Below are 19,551 nucleotides of genomic sequence, written 5' to 3'. Positions count from 1 at the left end.
GTGCATGCAGAATGTGGACACCCAGTTGACCAGAGATGTTAACATCCTGGGGACTGAGATTCCTCAGAGGGTGCTGGCAGCAGCCAGCTCTGGTGTGGTCCTGATTCCATACCAGGCCTGGGGCCCACCTGCACACTGAACTGCGCCTTTACGAAATGAGTTGCACAGCAACCCTTAAGGATTATTCCACATGCAAACTGTTTGTAGTTCCAAGCTGTTTAATATCTTTGTGCTGTAGTAGTAGTTTGATGGGTTGCAGTTGCGTTTCAAGTAATTTTTTTTTCTTTTCTTAAAGAAAGGACTGTCTTTCCTTGATAATATGAACCGCTCTGTGAACGTCATTTCAAAGATATGACATTATGTGTCACCATCATTAAACACACTGTGTTAATCATGCCAAAAGGCATGTGGCATTGTTATATTAGGATATTGTACACATGGAAGTATTCCTCTTTTTCCTTAGAATGTTGACGGTGTTGAATTTTGAGCCTGTGAGTGCAGCTGATCCATCTCTTTTACATTCTTTCTTTCAGGTTACACGGTAGCAAGGAAACTGCTAACCAGCTATGAAACCTAAGACTTATGTATTTAACTTCCATGTCTAAACAAAAGGCAATCTGCACAAGTGAAAGAGAACAGTCAATTCAACAGGACCCAGAAGGATATGGTGAAAGAATAAATCAATCAATCATATACAATGTCAAAGGGCCAATGAAGAGATGGATTTAAGGAGGAAGACAGGCACTTGAGATGCAAAGGTGTGCCGTGCAACAGTGGAGCCAGAATCTCGCAGATAAATACAGTTCTAGTCGATTCATAATAATGATACTTGTCAGTGCTATATCTTCATCGTGTATGGAGTTTGAAATCAGAGTGTGGCATCATCGCTAAGCATTTCAGATGCTTGCCACCATCAAAGAGACAAAGTGATTGTGTCAGAACGCCATGGGGCTGCACTGCATGGAGGCAGGATGCAAACTCAACAGGAGGCGCTGTGGAGTCTTGCTGCTGAGAAGTTTAGTGGTTTGAGCGAGTTTATATTTGCAAGCAAGGGACTGCTCATGAATTTTGAATAAAATTATTGTTAAATTACTCTTGTGGGTCAAGTTACTACCATGTAATGTTTTTTGAAAGTCATTTCGCAGTTCTAATTAAGGCCGCTGATAGGATCATAACAACATATTAAAAATTCATGTAAGATATTTGCACTAGTTGAAACTGTTTTCAGAATTTTGTTTTTCTAGTTATTTCATGTTTTTGCTGTTGATGTCATATAAAATTAAAGATCTTATTTTATAAATGTTTGCCTCCGCTGTCTAAATTACAAAATGCTACACAAATACCAGCCCTGGCCCCCCGCACCCCCAGTAGTAAGCTCAAATGAAATGTTAATGCAATTGTGACAGTTAATAACCTGAGTTTTAATGAAGTGCAAGAAACCAAGAGCTTTTGGAAATTTGCAATTCTTGGTTTCACCTCAGACAGAACTCTCTATTACTACATAAATAAACTTATTTATGAATAAAGCTTATTTATCACTTTCTTATCTTATCATTACATGAGTGCATACATAAATTATGTGTTTTAACATTTGCACTGTATTCATTGTCAGTTTTTTCTCTATTACTTAAATACACATAACAATCATCTTGGTAGTGTGTATTACTTATTTATGACTGCTACCGACTTGTATATTGCATTAGGAAACTATTATCATACTCAAAATGGGGTGCTTGTGCAAAGTCCTGAGAGTGTAAATAGCAACTGTGGAAGCAACCCCATTGGGGAGGGGGGTGAGGGAGCTCTCATCAGCTACAGCCAATTCTCTAGCCAATCATGTGGAGAGAAAGTATGTTTGCCTGTGCTCTCCTGAATTAATACAGGATGTTGTAGTGATTAAACCCATTAGGCATATCAGGAGCAATATCCCGTAACCGCAAAGCTGTTAGTATTGGAACTGTACTGTAGTTCTCCTTCTGTAATATACTGTATCTCTTGCAAATGGAGAGGGTGTTTCCGGTACTAATGGTATGCCTCTAAAGGTGTTGCAATTAATTGCTGATTACTTTTCTTGTCAGTGTTTCCACTGGCATTATGCTTTGTCATCAGTCCTGCAATTTCTGCATGAAGCACACCGTGTCAGTTTGCTCAGTTGAATCAATTTGTATTCCTTTACTCATGAATTTAAATGAAAATTGACCATGCTTTCATATCACTTTGACTTTTTGGTCTGAAATTCATTGTCTTGAAAAACCAGCCTTTTCCCCCTGCTTTTCTGTTTTAATGATATCAATGCTGAACGGTAAACTGAAAAAAAAAAATATATATGATTATACAAATCCTCTCAGCTGTCTCAGGCATGCAGTTATGATTAGATGTGGTTTTTCTATGGGTTAGTGCAGCACAGTGAAGAAAACCGTCTTAAATGACTGTGTCAATGTGCCCTCAGCCAAACCCAGCGTGTCTGCTTTTTCCAGGGTGAGAGACCCTTCAAAGCGTGTGCTTTGTGAACTGTGATAAATCTATCGCTGGTGTGTTTCCTGCGCAGAGCCTGCACCACTGGGGACCAGCGGGGTAGTGGCCGCTCCAAACTCTCATTACTGAGGCTGGCTGCTGCTCTCCCTCTCCTGGGAGGAGGGACGTATTTTTAGGACCCTGCGCTCTGTAGCTTTTGCTGCTCAGCTCCCCCATTCTGCACTCCGCTGGGCCTCTGACACACACGCATGCGCACACACAATCACACACTTATATAGCACACTATAAATATTTTATTTAATATTCTATTGCTGAGATTAATTGTGTTAGATGTGTTATATCATAATGTTATCATATTGAAATTGAATGTACCCTTGAATGTACATGTGCATCTTCATGTTAACAATTCAATGTGTCTTTATGTCTCGTATGGGTGTGCATCTGTATGTCTATTTATCAGACAATGCCTATGCATGTCTATTTGTGTATTCCTGTGTTTGTGTGTGTGTCCATGTGTAAACGCGAGTTTATGAGTGTGTATGTAACTCTGGAAGCGCATGCATTCATTTGTGTGCACATAAATGTAACCGTGCGCGTGTGTGTGTGTGTTTAAAACCTTCCCTCAGCAGAAAGTCACAGCCAGTGTGACTGCATTGGCTAGATAAATAGACAGGACAGCTCTCAGAGTGGCAGACATGATCTCTTGGGATATCCTTGCCATAGATGAACCTGACGCCTCATCCCATCCTACATGGATTTTTACCGCAGAATCAATATTTGAAGACAATCCAGCAGTGCTCCTGGGCGCCGGGCCTGCTGCAGCCTCCCTGACCAGGACGGCGCAGCGAGGCCAGAGAAAAGAAAATGAGAACTCTTATTTGTTTTGTTTGTTTTTCCTGGCGCACTTCTGGCCACGGTAGTTTAAAGTCTGCTGATGAGTCCATGCATAAACACACGCTGGCTCTCCCAAAGCCCGGTAGCAGAGGGAGGAAGTGGGCTGAAGCACCATGGAAGGCAGACAGGAAGCTGTCAGGAAGGCAGGAGCTGCGTGATGTGTGCCCTTTGTCTTCTCGTGCAGAGAAACACCTTGCAGCACAGGACCACAGCTTTCAGGGTCAGGGTCCTCTCCGCTCAGTGTCATTTGGCCTGTTTGCCTAGAGGGGGCAGGCTTGCAGTTAATGATTTCAAGGATTTTGCCCAGCTTTGTATTCAAAAGGGGTTTCTGCGGCGTACCTGCGCAGGAGGTGGGGACGTCTGTGGCGGCCGTCTGATTCGGGGCGGGGGGGTGGGCCCCGATGGCGGGGTCCTTTCATCTGTCCAGGTTTCGACGCGCCGCCCGTGTGGCAGCGCGCCACACGCGCAAACAAACGTCGCGCAGGAGCGAGCGCCGGGTCTGTTTGAAATGCTAATCACCGCGCGAGCGGGAGGGAGAGAGTGGGAGAGAGCCGCCTCTGAAGGTATTTACAGTACGCCATTGTTTGTGTTCAAAAGACTGCCGTTTCCCCAAGAGGCCACTAGCATTAACAACTTTTCCCATCTGATCCGGATCCACTGCACTCCTTGGCAATTTTTTGAAGACTCAAAATTTGAATGTTGAAGGGAAGAAAAAAAAAAAAAAAAAAAAAAACAGGAGGAAAAAGATTTATTTTGCTATCCCTGTCATCTTTGGTTGAGTCCAATTTGTATTTCCCCAAAGCAGACTTTAAAAAAAAAAGAAAAAAAAAGCCATGTTTGTATTTGCCGCGAATGAAATATGCATATGAAGGAGGGAATGCGAAGCACAGCTACAATGACATATATTTGAGCATTCAGCTCTGCTTACTGAAATGCATTTATCACAGATGGGGATTGCTCTTTCAATGCTGTGACACAGGAGACAACGTAGATCTGTCAAAGCAGTACACCATTTCTGATTCTGACGGAGAGATTACCACCAGCATTCTTTCATACTACTTTCAATTTAGTCTGATTCTATCTGACTGCAAGGGCATGCAGTGCAGTGCATATACATGTACAGAAAAGGAGATAATGCAAGCTATTGTAAGCGAGGCAGGGCCTCCTAGACTGTTGTATATTTATGTTTTTCCTGGGAGTGGCCGGCATCCTAATTATTGCAATTATTGGCATTGTCATGCCACACTTTTCCAGTAGTACTCTCTGCTCACCTTTAGTAATGGTTCAAAGATGAATTACATTAGTCAAGCTCCATGCACAGCACAGAACATATTAAAGAATTACATTTAAATTCAATTAAATATTAAATGCTAAACAATCAAAAGCTTTTAATATTAATTTGCTCTGTCTGTGTAGAATGATATTGACGCTGGTGCGGCTAAAGATTCATTATGCGGGTATTCTCTGGGCTTCTCTGGAGTATGCAGACAAAGTCTGTTATCTCCCAAAAGCAATTAGTTACTGGAGGCTCTATTGACCTGAATGATTGTTTGAGTAGCCAGGAATATTAGCATGGCATCCACCCCTGAGCCCCTCAGCAACTGGAGGTGCCAATGTGACCAATGCTGATAAAACTGGCCCCACAGGAACGTGTTTACCAAGTGTGGCGGACATGGCGCAGGAGTCACATAAATACTAGCATGGCACCACTAGCATGTCCAATAGGATTTCTCAGAATTTCAAAAGCATTCACTGTGAGTACAGAGAGACAAATGATTCTGGATTCATTGAAAGCAAGAGAAGATTGAGCGGCTCCGAGCCCCGGGGTTAGCCGCATGCTAATCAGGCTAATTCCGTTAGCATGTTTCCCTGTGAATTTGGCAGCCTATCTGTTTTATAAAAACAAAGATACTTAAAAAAACAGACTCTGGGACAAATAATTTGTGGTAAAGTTGTCTGAATAATTCATTACATACAATGCTTTTTTATGTAATTTCATATCTTTCTGTTTAGTGCTGGAAGGAGATAATTTCCTTTTGGAACAATCACTCCACTCATTAACAGTGATGTAAAAATGGGGAATGGAATGACACAGGAAAGAATACCAGTGCCAGTGTCAAGTGTTCTAATTGTTACCTTACATTACAGGCATTTAGCAGGTGCTCTTATCCAGAGCGACTTACACAACTTTTTTGCATGGCATTTACATTGCATCCATTTATACAGCTGGATACATACTGAAGCATTTCAGGTTAAGTACCTTGCTCAAGGGTACAACGGCAGTGTCCTACCTGGGAATTAAACCTATGACCTAAAGGTCACAAGACCAACTCCTGCATACTGTATATCATTTCCGCCGTTACTCTTTCTGTCAGTATGGTCTTGGCTTTCTGGACATTTGATTCAATATGATTGAATATGTATTTTAGTTTGGGTTTGCTTGTCTGTCTGGGTCAGGGGAAGGGGGGGGCATGGTTGTCCTTTTGTAGGAGAGTTCACCAACAAATGCCAGTGATGCCAGCCTAAATTTCCATTGCCCCGACACGTCAGGTGGCATATGCATCGCCTGACAGAATCATTTTATGTGCAAAGCAAAGCACTAGCTAGGTCCTGGTAATCAGTTCTTCCCACTCTCCATTCTTGCTATTTTCACCTCTCACATCAGATGTTCATAATTCATCACCACTGAGCATCATAGCCTGAAGATAATCAGAGAAGAGCAACATGGATAGTTGAAATAAGGTGAGTGGGAACTGGAAGCAAAACTTGCTATTCACTTAAGTTGAGTGCAATTTTTTTTTTTTCCATAAGGGCATTATGATGCATTCTTAAGAATGAGTCACCACCATGCAGATGTGCATTATAGCCACATTATATGCACATACACGGACACACGTGAGAGAGTGTGAACATGAACCATGTCTTCCACAGACAAAAATAAATAAGAAATATGAAAAGCTTTGTTGTTCAGAATAGCCTTCTGGATTTGATATATTTTCCAGCCATTTGCAGAGCATCTCTAAATTGAGGAAATGTGATTTCCTGTCATACTACATTAGTGTCAAATTTGTAATAGGCACAAGAGTAAAGACAGCCAACCCCAAGGCAAACTGTTTGAAAACAGAAGACAACACGATGGAAATGCCCTCATTTATACAGTTACATATTACAAGTTTATAGCCAAAAATTGGTTAGTTTTGCCATGCAAAATTATAGGAGTAAAACCATATGGAAAACTTCATTAAAATTCCAAAGCTTTCAGTCTGAATGAATCAAGCCATGCTCAGTCATGAATCAATAACTCTCAGATAAGAAAACAACTAGTCTATGGCATCATACCATAATAACAACTATATAAATAAGCCTGGTGCAATAACACAGGTGTAGTTCATATAGGCTAGTTCTTAGAATGTCATTCAGTGAAACGGAACATAGCAGAAATCACCCTGCGGTGGGGTCACTTATATATATACTTTAAAATGTTTTTTGATGAAAGTACATTCAAACATAAAAATCACTATGATGGATGATTTCAGCCTCAAAATGGCAGCAAGTCAGTTTTCTCGTTTGTGTCTGATCTTCATGTCCTGAGGTTTTTGTTGATTTTTAGTGTCAAATATGTCTTAATCCTCCCAGTCGAGAGAAATTTTAGAGAAGATTCAGTTGAATTTTGGTCACATTTCATTGTTTTTCATATTGTTGATCATCGGAATAGCCCAACAGCCAAACAACGATTACATCTGGATGAGAACCGTGTAGACTCAATAGTTTACTCCAAACATCCAGGATTTACAAGACATACCTGTCCTGTCGGCTGAATTGTGCCGCTGTTGTTGCTTTGTCCGGTTTACTCTCGGCCTCTAGTGCACGCCGGCTCCAGCTGCACCGACTCCTCCAGCCACGGTAGGCTACCTGGTCTTGCGGCCTGCGTGCCTGCCTGTTGCCTAAGCTGCTGCAAGTTCTCCTCCCGCCTAGCTTCCTGATTCTCCCCTGTGCGTCCAGTTCAGTGTGGAACTTGAGCAGTGCCAGGTACGCTAACTCTTCTGAATCTTGGCTCTCATGACCTCGCTGCTTCTCGCCCTCGCGTACTTTGCCTTCGCTACTGGTGTCCTCCACTCTGCAACCTCTGTCCTGCCTGCTGCTACGGACCCACAGTGCCCTCTGCTCCGGTAAGACATCTGCCCTATCTCTCGTTGTTTACCTGCCAGTCGGATAGGATAATCTGGCTGGTCGTGGCTAACCGTTTAGACTATTTTGTGCCCTCTGATCTGTGCTGATGCGGTTGAACTATACTTCATTGATTAAGACTACTCACGACTGATATTTATTTTATTAATTTTATTTATTTATTCTACTAATTTAGCTAATTTCGTTTATTATTATTATTATTATTATTATTATTATTATTATTATTATTATTATTATTTAAATTGTGACTCGTAGTCTACCATGTCGCGACTTAGTGCTGTGCTTTGTTTGTTAATTTTCTGTGGCTCTGGTGGAGGTTTGTACAGCCTCGTTAACTCCCGTGAAATGCACTTTCAATTGGAAGCTACACACGCTGAGGAATGTGCAAATCTGTCCAAGAGTCGGATGACAAACCGTTGCGCCTGGCTCTGTTCTCTTCCGGTTCTGTCTAGTCTGCTCGGTGTCAGGGTTCTACAAGACAATATTACCATTTCCATAAACTGTTTTAGTGATTTTATATTGGAGGTTAATACTAGAAAGAATCTCCTGTTAAACCACTGAAGCAGAGGTGTCTGTTTGTGCTGTTGCTACTGATCTCAGGGAATGTGCAACCTAATCCAGGCCTGGGTATCCTACTGTTCAACACATGCAGCCACTATTAAGAGAGACAAAGCTGAGCATTTTCTTACCAAAACATCAAATAACTCAATCCAAGGACATTTTGGAAGACTAATAAATCCTTAGCTGGAAATAAAACTGGTATAGCGCTTCCACCATGTGTTGTCAAAGACTCCTGCATGATCTCTGATAAAACCAAAATGCTTGATTGCTTCAATAAGCACTTCATTGCCTCTGGTTCTCTTTGACTGTTTCAACCATACTCCTAATGAATCCCCTACTGTATGTCCTGACGGTCATGAAACTGCAGGTCAGTCTTTTAATTTTAATCTGGTTACTGTCTTGGAGGAGAAAATCGGCGGGTCCTGATAACCTTGAGCCTTAATTTCTTAAATTAGTGGCTGATTTTATTGCTCCCCCTTTAACACATCATTTAAATCTCTCCTTACTTTCAAATGAAATTCCCCTTATCTGGAAATCTCCCCTTGTTCTTCCCCTGTTAAAAGGAGGAGATCCCTCTCTCTTAAATAATTACAGGCTAATCTCCAAATTGTCAGTCCTAGCTAAGATCCTGGAACCCCTTGTGAGTAAGCAACTCAAAGAGTTTTTAGTTATTAACAATATTTTATCTGATTGTCAATCTGGTTTTAGGAAAAATCACAGCACAGTTACAGCAGCCTTGAAGGCAGTCAATGATTTTATCATTTTCTTAGATAAGAGGCATTACTTTGCAGCCCTTTTCATCGATTTACCCAAAGCTTTTGACACTGTGGATCATGCAATAATGAAGTATAGACTTCTCAGTATAGGACTGTCAGAGCAAACTGTCTGTTGGTTTGAGAATTATTTATCAGGCAGATCGCAGTGTGTGCAGGCTGAAGGTATAACCTCTAGCTCCTTTAGCATAGGGAGAATGTGCAAAATAAGGGTGTGCCACAGGGATCGGTTCTGGGGCCACTCCTCACTATTTTTATTAACAGTCTTGGTCATAATATATCCAGTGCAAACCTTCATCTTTTTGCTGATGGTACTGCTATTGTTCTGCTCCTACAGAGAGTCAGGTTCTTTGCCAGCTATAGCTTGCTTTTAATACTGTACAATACACCCTTCACTATCTGAAACTTGTTTTGAATGCTGCCAAAACAAAACTCATGTTGTTCATAAATTCAAATAAATAGATGACCAAACCCTACATCTATGTTTCCCTTTAAGGCAAAGAGATTGATATCTAGGAATCTTAATAAATGACTCCCTCTTTTAAGCCTCACAATCAACAACTTGTGAAAAAACTGAAATTGAAACTGGGTTTTTATTTTAGAAGTAAGATTTGTTTTTCTTTTGAGGATAAAAAGAGACTAGTTGCTGCTGCTTTTATGTCTGTGCTCGATTATGGGGATGTAGTATACATCCATGCATCTTCTCAATGCCTTCATACATTAGATATGGTGTACCATGGAGCATTGAGGTTTATTAGAAATGACAAAGCCCTTACTCACCATTGTTCCCTGTACGCTCGGGTGGCATGGACTAACCCTAGATTTAATCTTTGTTATACTTTTGTTTATAAGGCAATTCTTGGGCTGTTTCCACCTCAAGTATGTAATTATGTCCAAAAGATAATTGTAGGACATTACTGTTTACACTCCCAGCAACTACTTATGCTTTTTGTCCCCAAAGCTCACACAGAATTGGAAAAAAGGGGCTTTTATGTATGCTGCTCCGTACACTTGGAATTCATTGCAGAAGGTTTTAAATCTCCAGGAGCTGATCTCCCTCGGAGCTTTCGGGTCCAGGGTGAGGGATTTGGAGGGCGGTAGAACCGGCTGTTGATGTTTTGTGTAAGCTACTTGCCTCTGTGTGGTCCTGTACTGGAATGATGGCTTTCCAGTTTTTACTACTGTGATTGTATTTTTCCAGTTTTTTTTTATTTTTAAATTTTTAATTAAAAAAAAAAATCTGTCTTCTGTAATCTTTATTGTATATAATCTGTTTTTATAGTGTCCATCTGCAACCATGTTATATGTGCTGCTGCCTGTCTTGGCTCGGACACTCTTGAAAAAAAGATTTTTAATCTCAATTAGTTTTCCTAACAAAGGTTTAGTAATAATAATAATAATAATAATAATAATTATTATTATTAATTAATTAATTTGCAGCTATGAACGATATTCACAACACCAAGTATTGGGTATTAAATAAAGGAATGAGACCAAAAACTACAGTTATTTGAAACAATAATTACAAATGAAAATAGTTTGAAAGAGCTGTAACTTAAGAAATGTATGTAGCCTAACAACCAGAAATCAGCAGTTTATTTATTTGTTTTTTTCTGTACTGGGAATCAGCATTATATGAATAGTGCTATAAAAGTGAGTGAAGGGCTGCAGCACAGGAGAGCTTGTCTGGTAATTGCTTGGGTGGAGTTATGGGGTAGAGGAACCAGGGCACACCTGCAGCCAGCTAGAGCTAATCGGCTCTGCAGAGGGTTTAAACAAGAACAAGGAAAAAAAGCAATAGAGGGATACCAGTGGAGTAGTGGAACCTGCCATTAGTGGAAGCAGCTGACATGTACTGATGGGGAAACAAAGCTTTCTGAAGCAACCAAGCTTTCTGAAGCAACCAAGCTTTCTGAAGGAACCAAGCTTTCTGGCCCATTGTGTTGAAAATGGGTTTATTACTCAACGCTTTGATTAACACAGTACGCACTAGTGGCATCTGCTGGTCAGAAGAATTTAGACCTGAAATGTGTCAAAGTTGGATGTGAAGCACTGTGCACATTAACATTATATACAGAAAATGCATCTATATTAATCTTGTAGCCTAGCCAATGTCTGTACTGTGACAAGTCAATGAATATTTTTATGATTATTTTGCCATAATATCATGAGATGCCTAGCCTAATTCATAAAAAAACGCCTTATAGTCTAAATTAGGCTATTTTTATTATTTTGGGAGTATGAATAATTCTCATATTTGCCTATTCATACAACCAGAGAACACACACCCTACTGAAAAAAATGTATATATAAAAAATAAGCATTAGCATAGTTGCTTGCAGTGCAGTGGATGGTTTTAGGGAAGGCTTAACAATTGAGAGGTTTTTGCGATAGTGGGTAGCTGACCAATTAGCTATAAAGCAGGGAAAGGGACTGGTCATGCAGCTATTCAGTAATCAGTTGTCTTCTTTGATTGTTTCTGCTTGTTAGAGCCTACAAACCTATGTAAGTTAGCTCGATATCTAGCAACCATTTCGGGGAGGCTATTGTTTTTCTCTGGTGTTTAAGCTGAGTTTCCTCCCTGCTATGTGAGCAGAGTTTAGATATCAGAGAGATTCACCAAAGGAATTCAGGTGAACACAAACTAGGCCAGTGGGCTTAATGAGTTAGTAATATAGCTATCCTGACATACACTCCAGTCCAGATGATGGCGATAATGCACTAAAAGTTGTTTGCCACCAAAAGAAGTAGGGGCAGAGAATGCATAGGGTGAGGAGTTACAGAGACCAGTCCCAATTCTCCTCCTAAACACTATCCCTCTGTGTGGAGTTACGATGACACTTGCGTTAGGGCCATTCACAAGCAAGGGCAGCCGTGGAGGTGATCGGGAGCATAAAAAGCAGCAGGTGTGTGGGATGCACTTTTGGTCTGTTGTGACAAATCAGAATTAACAGATGGGAATTTGCAAAGAATGAATTATTGTCAATAAAGAATCATCACTAATTGAAAGAATATCACTTAACAGTTGGACACAGTGAGCTACTTTGAACTGCCACATTTGCATTACAAATAATGATTATTGCAGTTTAGATTAGTGGTATCAGTACACTTTAATCAACAAAATTTGCATATTTTGAGACAACACTTGTTTGCAAACAAGACAGTAGTGCAATGAACATGATAACTGTCTTTTAAAAAGACACGAGATAGCAGCCAAATTACATTTAAATGTGGTTAGCTCTGCCATGCTTTAACAACTGTGGTTACAGCATAAAGCAACTCAATGCCCACTGGGTCAGGACGTGCTTTTACCCCAGCGCTTTAATGTCCTCATTATTGAGTGAGTGTCAGAGGGCCGGACAGCCACTACCCCCTTGCTGAAATTTGGCTCACTCAGTTCTGGGAAAACCCTTCTACAAGATGGCGACTCTCGCAAATGTGCAAAATGAGTGTTAGTGTGTAGTCTGAGTGATTAGGAGGTGATTTGGGACTGGGCCCATGCTTCTGCAATCACCCTCTTTAATCCTTGTATCTCTGGATGTGAGTAGAAGGGGTCGCCCTATGGTGGGTGGCCAGTTTGGGTACTAGTCAGAGTGTTACCAGGGTCACTGTGTGTTCTTCATATTGATGCAGTATGTGAGAGTGATAATGCAGAATTCATAGTCAGGGTTGCTCTGGGAGTGCAGTTGTGCATGTGGGGTGGTGACCACTTACCTCGGCTGCTTTGGCATGGGGTGCTGTTGCTAATCAACAGCCTCATCCATTTGTATTTGTGACTAGTGTGGTTGCTGAATCTGAATCTAATTTAAATATCTTGCTCAGAATATAGCCTATTTATTTGCAGTATGTCATCCAGTTTCAAGAGGTGATATTTGCTTGTTCTGTGATGTCAATGAAGGGACCAGCTAACATCTCAAGAAATTATATTAGAGCCTGAGTCATCACTGTTGAAAAGAAACCTCTTAATTCAGCTAATCTAATTGAACTAATTGACTGTCCTGCTTACCTCCTTCTTCAACCCCCTGCGGATGCTACTGATAAGTTGGCCTTATTTATATTACGAAATGATCTCTGGTGCCCCCATCAGTGCGGATTCCATGATGGTTGCTCTGAGGAGAGATACTGTGTCTGCGGACTCAATTGTGTTTGGCTGTCTGCAGCCTTTGACATAGCAGATGGTCACCTCCCCCTGTCAACCACCATGGAATATAAAGACCTCAGCCCTCTTCCTCCCGGTGGGATGCTTACTGTCGGCTAGGTTTCCTTGATGGTCTCCAGCTCAACCCATGAACCTCCTGTGTGCAAATGGGCAATTGGGTGTATTGTCAGAAGCCTGCGGCTTTAATTCCCAGGTAGAGCTCAGGTACTTGCTGTGTCCTTGAACAAGGGTCTTCAGCCTATTTAATGACCAGCTGGATGGATAATGTGTGAAGATGTATATGTAAGCTGCAAGTCTTAAGGTCCTCAGCCTGGTATTTTTCTACATTTTTCTCAATCCACCAGAGCCACTCATAGGCTCACACACCACATTTGCATGCAGATGACAAATATTTACTTTTATCCTTCTGACAGATGTGGTCTCTTGAAGTGTGTTGCTATATTGAGCAGACCTCTGTTCTTGGATGAATGTCTAACAATGGAAAATTTACACATTTTTTTTTACAATGTACTGAACTGGACTGCTAATGCAGAACTTGACTGCCCCTCCCAGCTGTACTTCACTGCTCTGGCTCACCCACTCCATATTGCATAAATCACAACTTTCAACCCATTCAAACCTAACACTGGCTAATTATTAATTACTGGCATCATTCACTCTCCCAGTACTGGTCATCTGTCTTTCTAAAATCTATTTCCTCAAAGAGGGTCCCTCGTAGTTGTCAGTCTTGCACGTTTGTAATGGAAATGTCTTATCTCAGAAAACACAAGCCACTTGCCACAGTCTATGGACAAATTTTGCATTTTTGTGTTACAATTTGTATTTGAAGTCAAGTAATAATTTTATATTTACTTAAAGTATTTCAGATGCAGTGCAGAGCCAGTGTCTTGTATCTGCATTATACGAATGCAATTTATAATTTCGGGTATAATTCACATATAGTTTCAACTACAGTTCAAATGCTTTAAACATACATAAGGTTAACTTTAAGCTGGTTAGTGTTTAATTTAAATGGAAAACAAGGGATATTGCAGTTCAATTTGAAATAATATTTTTTAAATGTAGCTTTCACATACAGTAAGGTTTCTTGCTCTGAGAACTGTCCATTTGAAACCCTGATGCTTTTGAAGTGTGACATGGCTAGCATGGTATCTCAATGATTCCAAAAGTGTTACTTGTTTTTCGTAGCAGGGAACTATACATATTTATGTTGTTATCTTTGCTTTTTGGAGAATTTGAATATTGGACATGCAATATTTCAAGATTAATAACATGATTCTAGGATCTACTCCCAGACATGATTATGAATATGCTTATGAAGTCTTGCATAAGATTGTGTTGTATTTTAAGGTGTTTTTTATGGTACAGGGTGCATAGTGTGTTGTTTTTTTATTTTTATTTATTTTTTACTATACTATTATACTATAACACATCATAGTAAAATCCATAATTAATAACAGAAAGAGTTTCAATATTAGGAGCCAATAATTTGTGTGATGTGTTCAATGAAATTTGTATAATGCCTATTGTTATTCATTATTCCTTCATTGTTACACTTTTTTGAGTCGCATGCATGTGAAATTCATGCGCAGTAATTAAAGTTGATGATCAATATATAATTCATGGGCAATACCTCCAAGTCATGTTTTCCTGTAAAATATGAATATTCACTTCATGTGCGTCCAATCCTTTGAGACATCCTGCCCCTCACAACGTGTAGGCCTACATGCTTGCTATAAAGCGAGCTGTCCCAGCATGTCAAACGCGGGGGTTTGACCCGTGTTAAATGAAAACGGGAAGCAGGATTTAAGATTTTGATGTAACATGAGGGCGGTGTAATCCCTGTTTCCGCGGTGCCCGTGCACTGCGCCTCAGCTGGGTATTCTGGAAGCGGCTGTGGACATGGCCGGCAGATGCAGCTCTGGCACCCGGGTCTGAACTCCCGCCTCTCTCTGTGGGTGGCGGGTGTGAGTCGTGTGCGCTAACGCGTTCCGCCCCGATTTTCCAGGCTGCAGGCGTGACGCGTAGCAGAAGCCCTGTCAAAACTGCTGCCGCCATAAATTCCCTCAACAATCTTATCAAACACAGATTCGGAGGGAAACAAACATTTTACATTACAAGTCAACCTTGTAAACAAGAACTTTTGTACAAAAGACAGAGGTGAATAATTGATGGATTGTAAGAGGATCCGGCTTTGAGGGATTTTGAGAATTGATTCTGGCTGTGAGAGGGGAAACAGAGCCAGCCACCTTGGGGCAACAACGATCAGCAGCCCTTCTCTCTCTCTCTTTCTCTCTCTCTCTCGCTCCCTCCCTATGTCTCTCTACCGCTCTCTGTGTCTGTCTGTCTGTCTGTCTGTCTCTCCCTCATGCACATGCTCTCTGTCACTCACCAAGCCTGCATGGCTGCCGCTAGCCTGGCAGAGTGAGGAGGAGGCTGCAAACATGAGTAGAACAAAGGAGCAGATGGTGGCCGAGAGAAAGCAAAGCCCCTGAGTCAGGAAGACCTTAATCCAGAATGTTCCGTCCTGCCAGCAGTGAGATGCAGGGACAGATAGCTAGGGAACAGCACTGAAACTGAGGGCTGGCAAAATGATGGAAGTCTGTTTATTATAAATGGTAAAATATTAACAAATGCACAAAGATAACTAAAAAATTCATGTTAATATTAATAAGTCATTTGTAGCAATACTGCATTTAAGCCCTGTGTACTAGCATGCACCATGTTAGATTTAGTTCTACAGCCCATTTTTATGTCTAGTCCCTTGTGAAGATGTACATATACAGTGATAAAAATGACAAAATGCAAGCATAAAATGCATCACATGGGGTCCAGTCAGAAGAGGGCACAGTCCGATGCATCAAATGCTATGACAACAGCAGTATGTTAGATTCTAAGCTCAGAATATTAAACTTAAACAATTACCACAAATGCCAATTTTGAGGCCTTCTGAAGTTCATTATTATTTAGGCCTGCAGCACATATTGCACTACAAAAAGAGGTGGTGGTGGGGGTTGGAGGGGGGGGGGGGTGGATAGAAAACCAACAGCTCCACCACAAGACCATAAATGTCTTTATGTGGGCGGCTCTGACATATCCTATTTAAAGGAGTGTATTGATTGCACTCTAATTATAAGGGATGTTTGCGTTTACCCTGTAAATGTGCCTTCTCTCATCGATTAAAGCATTTGACATCTCACTTGCGTTATAAACTCCATTTCTGTCTCGAGTCATGTTGTGGCTCTCTATTATGTGGCTCCTTGGCACAGCAAGCTATCTCCATTGGGCCGGAGGTGTCACCATCAGGCTTCATGTGGGAGGATATCTTCTTAAGATAATTTTCAGAACCCGGATGCCCGGCCAATAAGATGTCTGCGGTTTCAGAGATTCAGAGCTCTGCCATCAGACGGTCTCATCAACAAGACAAGATGTCAAAGTCTGCCGTGTCACAAGCTCTGGCTTTGTTGAAGTCATTGATCTGGGATTCGCTGAACTGGTGCTGCTGAGTCCCTGTGCTACTCTGCATTGTACGGTTCTCTGTACAGGTGAGCATTTCTCCTCTGTTCGAGGGCATGGTATCCAGGCCAAAGCTGCATCCCAAAGCAGTGTGGTGCCCCTTGAATATGTCCCACAGGCAGCCACAGTATTTATTACTGGACAGGACATAATCATTGTAGTCCATCTGCACTGCTGTGGGCCTGTGGTTACAGCACCGGGCTCAGCAGCAGATGTGTATGTGGGACCAGGTCCAGAACATATACAGTAACTGCTGTTCTACGCTTTCTCAGAGCTTTATTCAACCAACCCACAACTGCACTTTCCCCTTAAATCCCAGGGATGAAAGCAACTGTTCATTTTTTTATGATGTGTGCAAAATAATAAAAAATAAAAAATAGTAATTCAAAGTAGAAGATAATGCATATTACAGCAGCTGAGTTGAAGGCTGAGTTCCTTCAGGGGAGATTTATTTGTGCGGATGCACATTATTCTGAACTTGAATGCTGAATGCAGTATGGATCATGGGGATTACATGTTTTGCAAGTACATAATAAAATACGCTGTGGTTCTAGGACTCAAAGTGGTACAAATGATCAGTCTATGCCTACAAGAACATAATCCTCTCTTTTAGAGAGTTAAAAACAGAGCTAAGAATGCAGATATGATTGGCTTTGAGCCTCACCCCAATCAACGAAGATGAAAAAGAATCATAAAGTAATGAATTTAAAAAAAAAGAGTTAAAAAGAGAAAGGACACTATTAATACTCAAGTGCAATCTGCTGAAGTGTTGCGGAATCAAGGAAGCAAGCTGGTGTCAGATCTGGGAGAGTGACTGGCCAATATTTTCTGGTCGTGTAATTGTTCATTTATGAGTTTGAGTTGAGTCGTGGCCCCTGGTGCTCCCACGGTTAATAATTTAGATTAAAACCAGAGGGCCCCCTGAAAGGTAACTGACGTTGGTTTAATTAAAACCCGTTTCTCTCTGAATTACCTTGACTGCAATTCCTGCATGAGATGGGGGAACACGATGAGTGAGTCCTTGGATGCAGTTGTAATTAGACTTGGTAATGACGGTGGTCTGTTTACTGGGTAAACCCTGCTAATGCTAAACACAGCTGACTTATGGAGTCCGGACTGTACTTCAAACAGAGTCCATGGCTGCAGTCCATATCAATTAGCCAGTGTGGGGTGATATATCATTCACTTACTGCTGTGCCGTGCTAGGCCTCCTCTGGATGCAATTTCCCTACATTATTGTAAGCAGGGGATATTTTTGCATTTACATAATTGAGGATCCTATAGAAGATAATATGGAAATGATTCAAGTACTGTACTGATTACTCTTTATAAATTACTAATACAGTTATGTATTTCATTGCATTTATTGGAAATGTTGATATGTGGGTAATCTATTGCCTGTTAATAACAAGCAATGAATCACTTGTAGATGTTATTAGTGAGTCACTGACACTCAATGCTTAATTGCGACAATGAAAGTTACTGAGCATAATAAATGAGAGTAATGTCATTTGCAGCCACCGATTTAAAGGGAAGATACACGTTGAATATCAATGTGCGCCAGTGTTTGTGCGCAGTAGCTGTAGTGAATATAAATGTAATCGCACACATTCAGTAACAGCCATAGCTAATTCTGTTATCATATATTTCCTGCTCTTTTTTATTCAATATATTTTTTTTAACTGAGCGGATATGTCTGTTGGGCTTGTGGTGCTTGCCCCCTATATTCTCATATATGTTCCAGTGACAGTTACACAAATGAATGTGCATTTCACTTGGCCGCGTGCCCGGGAAATGACATTCAGATTGTGTGTGCCCTCCGCGCAGACTTTGCCTGACTTCTGGCCACCTGCTCCAAGTCTCTGAATGCCCGGGGCCCGCGGGCCCAGACGGGTGTTTCTGCAGACGCAAGGTATGCTGAGTCGCGTGTTTCCATCCTGTCCCATCACTTCTATCTCGCTAAGTGACAGCGTGACCAAAACGAGGAACGGAGAATCCCCCGGGCGCCCGTGGAGCACCTCGTGGTGATGGGACGCCCATGCTCGGCCGTGTCCTCCATCTGTGGGGAGCCTTCTGTCGCAGTCCGGCTTGACCTTTGACAGTCTCCGGGAATCACATGACAAGGGCACAGGGGCGACTCTGGCTTTGCTCTGACACAGGTCCTCCAAGGGCTCTGTGAGGACAGTCTTCGCCCAAATTCCCATGTTGGGGAATTTATGGCCATCATTCATAGTGCACTTCTCAATCTGTTTTAGGAGAGTCCAAATTAAATGGTTACAAGTTTCATTTCCTAAAATGGTTTCAAGTTTTGAATGCTGCTGCTCTTTTCGGTTTCATACATCATTGCCCTCCTCCTGGAACTTGGGTATTCGGTACTCTGAAAGATATCCGAGGAAAAGGTAATTGAGTAAGGTGCATGTCTATATTTAAGAGAAAAAAGAGTAGGACATCGGGGGTTGGATGGGCTTATTCAGGTGATGAGAAATCTACCATTAAAAACTCCACAAAACCCCTCCTGATGTTCTGCCTTAAATCTTAAGTTGTGAAGATTAGCCTCTCAGCCTGCATCAAGTATTTTTGTTTGAATGAAATAGTCTGTACTCTATAGCAGGTGGTTTTGTAGGATTAATTCTTCTTCTTCTTCTTCTTCTTCTTCTTCTTCTTCTTCTTCTTCTTCTTCTTCTTCTTCTTCTTCTTCTTCTTCTTCTTCTTCTTCTTCTTCTTCTTCTTCTTCTTCTTCTTCTTCTTCTTCTTCTTCTTCTTCTTCTTCTTCTTCTTCTTCTTCTTCTTCTTCTTCTTCTTCTTCTTCTTCTTCTTCTTCTTCTTCTTCTTCTTCTTCTTCTTCTTCTTCTTCTTCTTCTTCTTCTTCTTCTTCTTCTTCTTCTTCTTCTTCTTCTTCTTCTTCTTCTTCTTCTTCTTCTTCTTCTTCTTCTTCTTCTTCTTCTTCTTCTTCTTCTTCTTCTTCGTCTTCGTCTTCGTCTTCGT

General features: G+C 41.2%; 1 protein-coding gene and 1 long non-coding RNA gene across 4 annotated transcripts in view; one reads left to right on the top strand and one right to left on the bottom strand.

Moving 5' to 3' along the window:
- tafa4b (TAFA chemokine like family member 4b) overlaps positions 1–1,300 on the top strand; it is a 40,251-nt gene extending 38,951 nt beyond the window's left edge. For all 3 annotated transcript variants that reach the window (XM_035389446.1, XM_035389445.1, XM_035389447.1), the window contains exon 6: positions 534–1,300. In XM_035389446.1, coding sequence (XP_035245337.1) covers positions 534–545 — 12 coding nt within the window. In that variant the 3' untranslated portion in view covers positions 546–1,300. The remainder of the gene's footprint in view (positions 1–533) is intronic.
- Positions 1–19,551, bottom strand: part of LOC118211885 — a 33,465-nt gene that overhangs the window by 2,159 nt on the left and 11,755 nt on the right. The gene's annotated exons all lie outside the window — the stretch shown is intronic.

This window comes from Anguilla anguilla, chromosome 13 (genome assembly GCF_013347855.1).
Source record: "Anguilla anguilla isolate fAngAng1 chromosome 13, fAngAng1.pri, whole genome shotgun sequence".
NCBI classification, from domain to species: Eukaryota; Metazoa; Chordata; class Actinopteri; order Anguilliformes; family Anguillidae; genus Anguilla; species Anguilla anguilla.
This window is presented reverse-complemented; position numbering and strand designations above follow the sequence as displayed.